This window comes from Microtus ochrogaster, linkage group LG9, assembly GCF_000317375.1.
Source record: "Microtus ochrogaster isolate Prairie Vole_2 linkage group LG9, MicOch1.0, whole genome shotgun sequence".
In the NCBI taxonomy this organism is placed as follows: Eukaryota; Metazoa; Chordata; class Mammalia; order Rodentia; family Cricetidae; genus Microtus; species Microtus ochrogaster.
Window position 1 is genome coordinate 1,029,275 of NC_022034.1, and position 13,046 is coordinate 1,042,320.

Consider the following 13,046-nt stretch of genomic DNA (forward strand, 5'->3'; position numbering starts at 1 on the left):
CTGCCTTTTTCTTTTTTTCAATTTTGAATGTTTTGCCTACATGTCTATATATTACACTCCTGTAGCTCCCTCCATGTCCATGGGATTCACCATGTTTTTGAAGTTATGAATGGTTATGTGCTGCCACCTGTATAATGAGAGCTATATATAACACTCTACAAGAGCAGTAATTAACCTCTGAGCTATCTTTAGTCTCAGGACTTGGAATAAGAAATTCCTTTTTCTTCTTTACTGTGTCTTATGGCTTACTTAAGACCTAGAATAATTCTTACAGAATGGTCTATAGAATGAATAGCACAACTGTCAGAAGGAATGCCTGTTTTTTCCTTCATTCTATGCTTAAAATCGGAGACTGCAGCCATAAAAGCTAGGTTTTAATATGGAAGTCAGTCTTAAGAGATATACATGGAAAAATTTAATTTTGTATACTGTTTTCTTTAGTAAGTAGTGATATCAAATATATTTTTGGAATGCTTACAAGACCTACATGAAATGACATATGCCACTGACTCTGATCAATATCTAGTAGAGTACATATGAGTGTGGATTATTAATCACAAAGGAGGAATGTTTGTTTTGGCAACATTAGTTTTTATATATTTGAAAATAAAATTGGGAAGACTGTTCAGCTAGAGAAAAGCAATATTGTTTTATAGAGCATTTTATATAACATGAGTACTTATATGCCTTTCTTTATATTTTATGAAGAATGTACAGAAGAATATTTGTGAATGGACTAATAATTATGATCAAATGATGACAGGCAAGGAAGAGCATATCACAATGTCCATGTGCCCAGATTTTCTATTGTTTCTCTATATAGGAGCACATTTCCTAAGAAGATAAAACATTCCTGAAATTCAGAAGATACACTTTCATAAAATCAAAAAGTAAAACCAACCTTTTAATTATTTTTTAAACAATCTTCTTTTACTTTGCATATCAAACCCAGTTACCTCTCCCTCCTTGCTTACTCTTCTTCCTTACACCCCGTAGCCACCCCTTAAAGAGTGTGAGGCCTTCAATTGGGAGTCAACAAAATCTGTCATATCAATTGAGGCAGGAACATTCTTTATGGTCATCTTGTACACAGGAATTATTCGCATTCAACTGATATTTCTAGTTCTTGTTTTGTTTTGATAGGTGAGGGCCTTTCAAAATATGACTCTCAGTAAGACATAAATTTTCAGTTCTGTGGTTATATAAGAGAAATCCATAAATGAGCAAGTGAGTAGAATAGACAATTCACAAAAAAACTCAATTGACTTAAAAGCACACACACATATTTTTAACATCAGGAGAAAAATGCAAAGAAAATATATATTGAGAATCAATCTTATTAATTGAAAATGACTGTGACATGAAACATCATTGAAAGCATTGAAGGATGAAGTCCAATACTAATACATGTGTGTGTATGTGGTGTGTGTCTGTGAGTATGTGTGTGTGTGTTGATGGAATATACATCACTGAATCCATGTTAGGACTTCTTAAGTTGGTTCCCAAAAAACAAGAGGAAAAGTTCCTTATAATACAACTAAAATAGATACACACACACACACACACACACACACACACACAATTACATATTACTAAAGAAAGGAAAGACACTGTACTTTAGAGATAACCATATTCATATCACTAATCACAATAACCAAAGGTTAGAAGATGCCTAGATATCATCAACAGAGGAATAAAGAAAAATTGTCTCATATACAAAACTCAGTATTCTTAGAAAATTTGATGAATAAATACTATTGGTTGCTAAAAAATTGGTAGAAACAGAGAACATTATGTTAAGTGAAATTAAGCAGACTAGGAACAAATTCACATGTTTTCACTTACACGTGAAATATGAAAACAAACTAATTTGAATTGTCAAAAGTTTTTATTTGGAAAGAGAAATATATTATCCAGGTTGAAGAATGAGGTTGGGATAGAGAAGGAGAGAGTTACTATTATTAAAATAAAAATATATAACTGTAAAATTCTGATGAACTAAGTAAAAACTAGTCCTAAAGGAAAGGAAAAATTTCCATTTTCTAAGTAGTGGCAGAAAAAGAAATTATAGTGTAATAGCAAAAATAATTCAAGAGAGGAGGAAGGATAAAGACAAGATAGAGATCAAATAACCCTTTCTCAAGGTGAGTGGATGAACTCAATGCCTTCTGGAGTAAAATTTGCATAGAAAGACAATCTTAACTAATACTCAACTCTCATTTTCTTCAGTATTTTTACTTTGAGTTAGTTTGTATTAGAATTTCATACATAAGTACTCTATTCCAGGATTTCCTTTCCCTTCTATGATTTTTTCTGTGTCTATAACTGGTCTCAAATATTTCTTTAATTACTTTATAACTTATATGGCTTATTGAGTACCTTCAGTATTATTTTTATGCACATGACCCAGAGATGACTACTTGGATATCTTATTAGTTAGCTCTGACAACTTATCAGTTAGCTAACAAAAAAGAAAATTTATTTCCTTCTCTCAGAGCCTGTAACTTTTTATCTATTGTAGAGAACATGTGAAGGTAGTCTGTTTGTCACAGTTTGTATGTTGTTCTAAAGTCTGCAGATTATTTTATCTGATCATTATCAATTAATATCCTTCTTATAAATTATATTGTCCTCAGATATTTTGATTAAGTGTATGATTCCTGTAAAAGTAACTCCATTCACCACACAAGTAAACTATATTCTAAAATTCTGAAATATTCATTCTTTCTGAAGAAACCTCAGGAAAAGTAATTTCAGAATTAAGTGAATCAAGATACATAAGAATCTCCTTTTCTTCTTTCTCACAGTGAAAAACAGTCAGACAGGGTCTTAGTTCAGTTAGGGCTAATGTACAGAAGTCCCCACTCTTAACTCACAAGCTACCTCCAATTAACAACTCACAAAGGGAAAATAAACTTTTTTCAACAGTGTGTCACTTGCTATACAAACCACACTTAAGTGCAGGGCCCATTCTTATCAAAGAAAAGAAAGCCAATTTAACATAAACTCAATGATGCTTTTGAAGGAATGATGTTTTTGTCTCATGTTCTCACTGGGCATGTCTTGTTTTTTGATTTCTAGATATTTGCTCGTATTTTATGATTTCTAACTTTCTGTGTGAATGAATGTGTGTTTCTCTGTGTGTGATGTGTTTCTTGTGCTTTTTTTAGTCAATTTTAATGTTTGTTTTGTTCAATTCTGTTTGTGTTGCTATCATTGTTTCCTGCAATTTTTCCTAGTGAGAGAAAGAAATGGAGTGTCATGGCCAGGAAGATATGGGAAGGATTAAGAATGGGGAAAGATTGACCAGATTATGTTTTATGAAAGAAATCTACTTTCAATATAAAGAGAAGGTAGAAGTAAATAAGCATCTGAAACAAAGGATAAAAGAATAAGAATAAATAAAATTTGCATTACCCAGTTTGATGCATTGTATAACTTTGAAGTATGTCTTTATGATAAGAGACAATTTATATGAATTCATATGTTAATATTTTTGTACCAAGAACAATGTTTTTCATGGTACTTTGCAGAATTTTAAGTTTGTGTTTAGGGATGGGTAAATGAAAAAAATATAATTACAATATACTGGATGACAAAAAATCAATAAAAAACTTCATGTTTATGGTAATAGACAAACACATGCAAAAGAAAGCATGGCATGATTGTCTAAGGAGTCATAACTTCAAGTTGTTCACACATGAAGAATAGTACATAACAATATGATCAAATTTTGTAAAAAGTCTAACCTTTCATATTGATTGGAGGTTGTATCTATATAGCCCCATAACTTTTTGTTACCTCTCCTGTGAAAAAGTTAGTTTACTACTTATTTTATTTAAAATATAAGATTCTTCTCCATTTAGATATTATCTATAATATTAAAAATACTATTGATTTCTGTCATCAACAAAAACAGATATTAGAAGTTTTCTAAATTACAGTAAAAATGAACATAAAAGAAAGGTAAAACCACATACTAAATGAATGGAAAAGAAATAAGAGCCCATAAAACATGAAGTAGTATATGGCAAATTTAAGGTCAGAAATGACAAAAGTCTGTAATTTTTTTTAAATTACTATTTCTAATAATGGCACTAATCTAGTAGGAATATTTAAAAACAGATTATAGAAAGCATAGATAACAGAAGAAAAATAAATCATAAACTAGTTCTATAGTGTTTAGATATAATATAGTATGTGAAATAAGATGAATATAGGTGAATTACATGCATATTAAAAAGCTTTATGCAGTGAAAATTTGGTAATCCTGCATAGTTCAAAGTTCATATGAATAAGGAAAATCTAATTGCCTTTGTTGTCACCATTTTTAAATAGGGAGATTGAGATTTGCTCAATGTGTATGTGTTTCTAAGTCACCAAGATCCAAAATCATCACACAGAAACTATATTAATTGCAATACAGCTTGGCCAATAACTTAAGTGTATTTCTAGCTAGCCCTTACATATTAAATTAACCCATTTCTATGTCTGTGTATTATCATGAGACTCATGGTTTACCAGAAAGGTGCCAGGACACATCTATCTCCTTCTGAAGCTACATGGTGTCTCTTTGACTCTGCCTTCTTTCTCCAGCATTCAGTTTAGTTTTCCCACCTAGCTCTACTCTGCCCTGCCATAGGCCTAAACTGCTTGCTTATTCATTAACCAATAAAAGCAACACATATACAGAAGTACTTCTCACATCATCTTACCTTTTCTGCTTAAATAAAAAGGTTTTAACTTTTTCATAATAAAATTACATATGCAAGAATTACAGTTACAATATTTATATCTACTTTATCTTCTTTTTCTGTTTTTTATTAAAAATTTCCACCTCCTCCCCTCCTCCCATGTCCCTCCCTCCCCTACTTCCCCTCCCTCTCCCTCTCCAGTCCAAAGAGCAGTCAGGGTTCCTTGCCCTGTAGGACGACCAAGGTCCTCCCCCCCCCTCCATCCATGTCTAGGAAGGTGAGCATCCAAACAGACTAGACTCTGACAAAGCCAGTACATGCAGTAGAATCAAAACCCAGTGCCATTGTCCTTGGCTTCTCAGTCAACCCTCACTGTTATCATAACTAAGGAAAACTATAATGATAAGTATTTATTCTTTAACTCGATCAAATTATCCAGAATGATATAATATTACCTAAGTTAACAGGATGTGTATTGTAAGCAACTTCCGAAACTCTAGAATGGATAGAGACATCTCGCTGCATGGACAGTCATACAAAGTTCTTTTGTAACACTGGAACATCTATCTTTAGCTTACAGGCCCATAGTATTCAGCAGACTTTCCCAAGAAGCAGGAAATTTGAAGATCAGTTTTGCCTTGTAGTGGCAAAGTTCATTAGATGCTTTCTTCTGTGACATGCAAAATGTCTTGCAGTTATTTCATGAATCAAGAACCTTGAAGGACTATCTCACCTTTAGACAAGTTCAGCAGTAATTTTTTGTAGGTCTTGCATGTCTATTTCATATAGCATAATATCAAGCAGTCCATGCAAGCAGTTTCTTGCCCAAATGGCTTACAACTCCATAAGGAGCCTCTTTGTTGTCCATCCTTCTCATGAAGTAAATTGGTACTTCCAGAAACAGATTTGTCTCATTGTCTGGAAAAGTCCTAAGTTCTTAATACATTTAAAATGAGATATTCTGTTAGTCGTTGAAAGGTTTGAATATATTTCTATACATCTAGAAAACCCAATTAACAATGACTACAAGCTTTATTATAGATGACTATTAACCTGTATATCTTAATTATACATTACATTTTTAAAATTTATTTATTTATTTTTCCATTAAAAAATTTACACTTCTTCCCCTTTTCCCATTCCCTTACTGCTCCCCCACTCAACCTCCACCCTTCCACTTCCTCCTTAAGAGAAGGCAGAGAACCCTGTCCTGTGGGAAGTCCAAGCCCCTCCCCCCCCACACACACCCAGACCTAGGAAGCTGTGCATCCAAATAGACTAGGGTCCCAAAAAGCCAGTACATGCAGTAGAAACAGTCCCAGTGCCTTTATCAATGGCTTCTCAGTCAGCCCCTATTGTCAGCCACATTCAGAGAGTCTGGTTTGATTGCATGCTCATTCAGTCCGGGTCCCGCTGGATTTGGTGAGCTCCCATTAGATCAGTCCCACTGTCTCTGTGGGTGGACTAACTAACCCCTCGTGGTCCAGACTTCCTTGCTCATCTTCTTTCTCCTTCTGCTCTTCAACTGGACCTTGGGGGCTCACTCCATTGCTCTGATGAGGGTCCCTGCCTCTATCTCCATCCGTCGCCAGACGAAAATTCTATGGTGATATTCAAGATAATCATCAGTGTGATAGTGGGGCAAGAAAGTTCAGACACCCTCTGCTCTACTGCCCAAGGTCCTAGCTCAGGACATCCCCGTGGACACCTGGGATCCCTTCTAGAGCCAAGTCTCTTGCCAACCCTAAAATGGTTGCCTTAATGTAGATAACATCTTCCCTGCTCCTATATCAGTCCTTCCTCCATCTCCACCCTCCCACTCCTCCAAGCTTTCTCCAGGCTTTCCTTTCTCCCTTCTCTTTCCCCCACTCCTCTTTCCTCAAACCCACCCCCACCCCTTCTCCCACCCCCATACTCCCAACTTTTGCCGGGCAATTTTGTTTGCTTCCAATTTTCAGGAGGATCTACATGTTTTTCTTTGTGTTCCCCTTGTTATTTGGCTTCTCTAGGCTTGCGAACTAGGAGCTTAATGTCCTTTGGGTTGGTGAAGATCTTCCATTCACTAGGATGCCTTTTTGTCTTAATGACAGTGTCCTTTGCTTTACAGAAACTTCTCAGTTTCAGAAGGTCCCATTTATTCACTGTTGCTCTTGTCTGTGCTACTGGGATTATACACAGGAAGTGGTCTCCTGTGCCCATGTGTTGCAGAAAAAATAACCAGTGTTAACAACCACTGGTCATTAATATCACTTAATATCAATGGACTCAATTCACCTATAAAAAGGCACAGGTTAAGAGGATGAATACAAAAACGGAATCCAACATTCTGCTGTTTACAAGAAACACACCTCAAACTCAAAGATAGATACTACCTCAGAGTAAAGGGTTGGGACAAGATTTTCCAATCAAATGGACCAAAGAAACAAGTGGGTGTGGCTATACTAATATCTAACAAAATTGATTTCAAACTAAAAGCAATCAGAGGAGATAGAGAAAAACACTTTATACTCATACCAGGAACAATTCATCTCAATCCTGAATATCTACGCCCCTAATAGAAAAGCACCCACATATGTAAAAGAAACATTACTAGAACTGAAAGCATACATCAAACCCCACACTCTAATAGTAGGAGATTTCAATACTCCTGTCTCACCAATGGACAGGAAACCAGACTGTGGTGTCTGTGATCGTTCACAACTTGAAAAATACTGCGCCAAATCCCTATAGCTTTTTAAGTCTTCATTTACAAATACACTTTTATTCTGATGAGACTGACTTTATCTAAGACTTGGTATCTCTATGTTTCTCCAGTACTTTTATTTTGACAGCTCTATGCTGTGGGGAGATTATTTTTTACTCTTCTTTGTTTAATATTTTGTATGTCTCTTGGTATTGGATAAAGCCCTTTTTTCTAAAAATTTAAATTTTCATTATATTGTGTGTTCTGTGAATTTGAGGTGCGTTTACTTTCCTTTCTTTATTTCTATGTTGTAGATTTGGTGTTTTTATAGTTCTAACATTATTTTGTGATTTATGAAGAAGAATTTCATATTTTCCCCCTTTTTAAAGGTTACAGTTTTCTAATTACTTAATATATTAATCTACTATTAATCTTAATATCAATACTTGGTTTATATGAAATAGTTTAAGTTATAATTTCAATAGAATAAAATATTGCATTTTAAAAATCCTAAAGGCCTTCTTCAGATATAAAAGAAAAATGATTTTTACATTATTTTACCTTGCCATAATTGCCATTTGATTGCAACATTAAGAATTTCACAGTGTGAAGAAATCAAGTATCAGTAAAGTGAATTTTACAACACATTAGCACGTCTATGTCATAGATTTTCCCATTTCTTAAGATATCCTTGCTAATAATCCAATATTCTAAGTTACCATTCAAAATTAGACACCTGGTAACTTTCTATATTTTAAAATATTAATTATAATGACAACTGTGTTGTTTTCTAAAATATTAAGCATTTTATTATGAAATACGTCATCATGTTGGTATTTTTAACCAGAAGCTAATTGGTGTATATTCCCCATGGATCATCTCCTGGGGCATCATCAGCAGGTGTTTTAGTAGATAAAAATATTATAAATGAACCATATTGTTGGTACAATAAACATGAATTTCCTGGATCCACAGGTAAGAGAAATTTTAGGTCACTTGCAGAACATTTTTGAGGATTACAGTATAGATCAGAAGTTTTTGTTCCATAATTTTGGCTATTTTACATAGTGTGAAACCCTTTAATTACTGAATATTTCATAGGTTAATAAAATGTATTAATCCATATCTCATTTATATCAAATTTCTTTTAAGGAGTGAAAAGTAAGACCTTTTAGAAAATATAAAAGACACCAAACATTGATTATAAACTTGGGTACAAATAAGAAACCTTGCTGTTTAATAATATCTGTTTTTATTCCTTCAAAGAAGACAGAACATTAAAAAGAATGAGCAGCAACAGCATTAATGGTTAGAAAGTTTAAAATGAATTTATCTTTTGTCAGGTGAACTTATGCTTTCATGAATAAAATATCAATACTCTTATAATACGTAAGCATCTTTGGTTAACTACTTCTAATGTTTTACTGGCAACAATAATACTAAGAAACACAAACATAACAACAATAATGTTTTCTTTAATTCCTCTGTGAATGATGAGAAATTTTATGTAATTTGTGTAATGAAGCAATTATGTTTTCTGTTCCCTATTAAAGTTGTGTTTTACAGATGTAGGCAGTAATACTTTGAAATTTTTTTGAAATTATATCATTTCTTTTCCCGTTTTCCTGCTCATAACCCTCAAAAATAACCTCCGCTCCCTTTCTCTTTTTTGAATTTATGACCTCTTATTGTATTTATTGCTATTCATACACATGTGTATGTGTATGTATACACACACATATATTCCTATATACACAAGTACAGTCTACTCAGTATATATGCATGTTTTCAAGGCTGACTGTTTGATAATGGTTTATAGTACTTTTAATTATTGGTCTTGTATTTGTATGCCACAGTTATTAACCTGCAACTCAATATACTGACAAATCTATATATTCTTAATAATATCTAAAAATTATCAATAATATTACTGCTTCAGCCTTACAGCACCAGGATGACAGAAAATGGATAAGACAATCCATAATTAACATTTTCAAATGCTTCAAAAATTGGTTGTTTTTATTTTTATAAATCCCAGTCCCTTCCCTGTGTATTTTTCTATGTATAGACCTATCTTAGGATGGATGCAGCTCAATGTCCCAACTGTACAATATTTACAATTTTATTAACTAAAATCAAATGGAACTCATTATAATGTAAAAAATTAAATTGTGGTGGTCTGTGCTCAGGGGTTTTGTTGTTGATAATAACAACATATCACATATTTTAAAAATTATATTCTTCAATAAATAATCCAAAAATCAAGAGAGAATAAAATTAATAAATAGAATATAGTGTTCAAAATATTTTAAATCTAATTCTGATATAATAATATTGTAATATATATTAATAATCAAAATATTTTTGGATAGTTGAAGCTTTGAATATCTACCTTTAAAAAATGCTTACATATTTATTGATATTTTAATACTTTTTTTGTGACAAAATATTAGATAATTTCAAAATTAGCATATATCACTGCAGAAGTTTATGTCATATTAATCTTGATTTATCAAACCATTTGGTATGTTTCAGTAACTCTTAAAATTTTACTACTTAATTTAGTCATTCTACTTGGCCTTTCAATGTGACATAGTTTAACTATTCAAAGACATTGATATTTTTAAGAGGGGTAAAGATTTGATCATGTGGTTGTCAACATTCATTTTTTTTTTCAGAAACATCATCCAAATTTCCACAGCGGTTACATGTGTCTCTATACCCACTAGATATTTTAAGTAATTTTTCTCCAATATTTGCTAATTTTCTTGTTAATAGCCATATGACTGGGCTGAGATAGAATCTCAAATCAATTTCCCTTCCTACCTAAGAATGTTAAGCAGAGTTTTAAACACTTCTTGGTCAATTAGTTTTCTTGTTTTAAGATCTATTCAGCTCTTTGGCCCACTTTTTGTATGGAAGGATTGATTCATTGCCATTTCATTATGGAATTTTGGTATAATTTATAGTCATTCATAATCTCTTCTGTGACAGATAATGAACCAATATAAAGCTTTTCCTTTTATTCTGATAACTATTTCCATTGCTGAACACAATTATTTAAGATCTAATAATTCTATTTCTCAGTTGCAATAATTATATTCTATGCTAGAAGAGTTCTTTTCAGAATGTTTTGCCTGTTTCTTGTAGTATTTACCTTGTATTTTCCTAATATTTTTCAATAATCCATTTATTATATTATAATAATTGATGCATTTAAAATAATATTTTTGAGCAAGTGAAAGATCTGCATCTAATTTCATTCTATATGTGAATGTCCAATTTCTTCATCTTCACCTATTAAAGAGATTGTTTCTTTTTCTGTTTTGACATTTTTCTTAAAATGCTATAGTAATATATATATATATATGTACAGATATTTCTATGCTTGTAAATATATACATGTATACATATAAGTATATTATGTAGATATAAATGTATATATGTATTTTTATGTTTCTCATTCTATTAAATTGGTTAATATATTTAGTTTACAGTGGTACAAACTGTCTTTTGATCTTATAGTTGTGTCATATAGTGTGATATCAGGTGTTGTGATAATGTTACAATTGTTTTCTTGGAGAACAGTTTTGTATTGTTGAGATAGAGACTTTTTTGCTCTATTTGAATTTAGGATTGATTTTTTTATTATCATCTGTGAAGAATGCTGTTCAAATTTTGATGGTGATTCTGATGGTGATTGCATTGTGCAAATAGATCTTTAAGTAGTGTGTCCATCTCCACAATATTAAACAGCGGTGTCTTCTTTTTAATTTAATGTAAATGGCATATATGAATATACCATTATGTAGACATTTTCTCCTAGAACACTGAGTATACAAATAGTCTATGTTCATTGACTCACACTACTATCTGTTTTTTTTTATAGTTCTATGCACAGTAAACTGAGTCTCTTCAATATTGCTTCATAAGATTCGACATGAAAAACATCACAGAAGCTAACACATTTATTCTCAAGGGACTCACCGACAACACCGAACTGCAGATCATTCTCTTTTTCCTCTTTTTAGCGATATACCTTTTTACTCTAATAGGAAATGTAGGACTAATTATATTAGTCATTGGAGATCCACAACTCCACAACCCCATGTACTGCCTCCTCAGTGCGTTGTCTTCTGTGGATGCCTGCTATTCCTCAGATATCACGCCAAATATGTTAGTAGATTTTATGTCAGAAAGTAAAGTCATTTCATTCCACGGTTGTGCAACACAGATGTTCTTTGCTGTTACATTTGGAACGACAGAATGCTTTCTTTTAGCAGCAATGGCTTATGATCGCTATGTAGCCATTCACAGCCCGCTTATGTACACAGTGAGCATGTCTCCTAGAGTCTATGTGTCACTCATCATTGCTTCCTATGCTGGTGGGATTCTGCATGCTGTTATCCACACAGTGGCCACGTTCAGCCTATCTTTCTGTCGTTCCAATGAAATTACACACATATTTTGTGATATACCTCCTCTACTTGCCATTTCCTGCTCTGACACGTATGTAAATGAGCTCCTGCTCTTCTTCTTTGTGAGTTCCATAGAACTCATCACCATCCTGGTCATTCTGATCTCCTATGCTTTCATCTTCTTGACAATTCTAAAGATGAATTCAGCTGAAGGGAGGAGGAAAGTGTTCTCCACATGTGGAGCTCACCTCACTGCTGTTTCCATTTTATATGGCACAAGCCTCTTCATGTATGTAAGACCCAGTTCCAGCTACTCCAAGGAGTACGATATGATAGTGTCAACATTTTACAGCATTGGGATTCCCATGCTCAACCCCGTCATCTACAGTCTCAGGAACAAGGATGTAAAAGAGGCTATGAGGAGAGTTTTGAGAAAATTTCCATATTAAGCATTAAATTTAAAAAAAATAAACTAATTTTTCAGTGTCTCTTAGTGATATGTTCTTAATAAGTAGTTTGATATAGTTTCCTACATATTTTTCATTGTAGTTTTCATCAGTCTCTAGTAATACATTCAAACATAAAATCATTGTTGCCTGTCACAGATTATACCATGTGAGCTGACCTCCAAAATTAGAGGTAATTCTCCCTATCTCCATCACCCATCTCAGATTAGAAGCACTGTGATTACACATGCATGTTATCACCTTTGGTGTTACTGTTTTCTAAGAATACAAACTCATATCCCTGACCTTACACAGCAAATACTTTACAAACTGACCATCTCCATCACTTCAGGGTTTAATATTTAAGGAATGTAAAATTCCAATATTTTACATTATTAATCGATATTTCAAATTATTGTTATTATGTATTCATTTTAAAAATTAAAATAATGATCACATTCAGCATTCAGTATGATATTTATATATCTAAAAATGTGACAAATCTGTTATAATGATTGTAGTAGTTTGATAGGACTATTATTATAACACACCATACAGTAACTGGCTTATGCAAAAAAAGAGAAATAAAATAAAAAAACAAACAAACAAAATAAAAACAAGCCAAAAAAACTAACCAAATGAAAAGAAATCTTTGTTTTTTTTCTATGTCTGGATGTTAGATAGCTAAAACCAAAAGTCTGCAAAATTAAACAGCTTTTAGTCATTTCCATATAGATTATTACAGATTTTTTTGTAGGTTGCTTTCTTGTCTTCATTTTTGTTTTCCATTAGATACACATTTTTT

The 13,046-nt window shown here is 32.7% G+C and overlaps 1 protein-coding gene across 1 annotated transcript; it reads left to right on the top strand.

Annotated features, from left to right (window-relative positions):
- Positions 1-11,317: 11,317 nt before the first annotated feature.
- Positions 11,318-12,244, top strand: LOC102002686 (olfactory receptor 141-like). Its single transcript, XM_005363483.1, has one exon. It carries the CDS (start codon positions 11,318-11,320, stop codon positions 12,242-12,244), a length of 927 nt encoding a protein of 308 aa, XP_005363540.1.
- Positions 12,245-13,046: the final 802 nt, after the last annotated feature.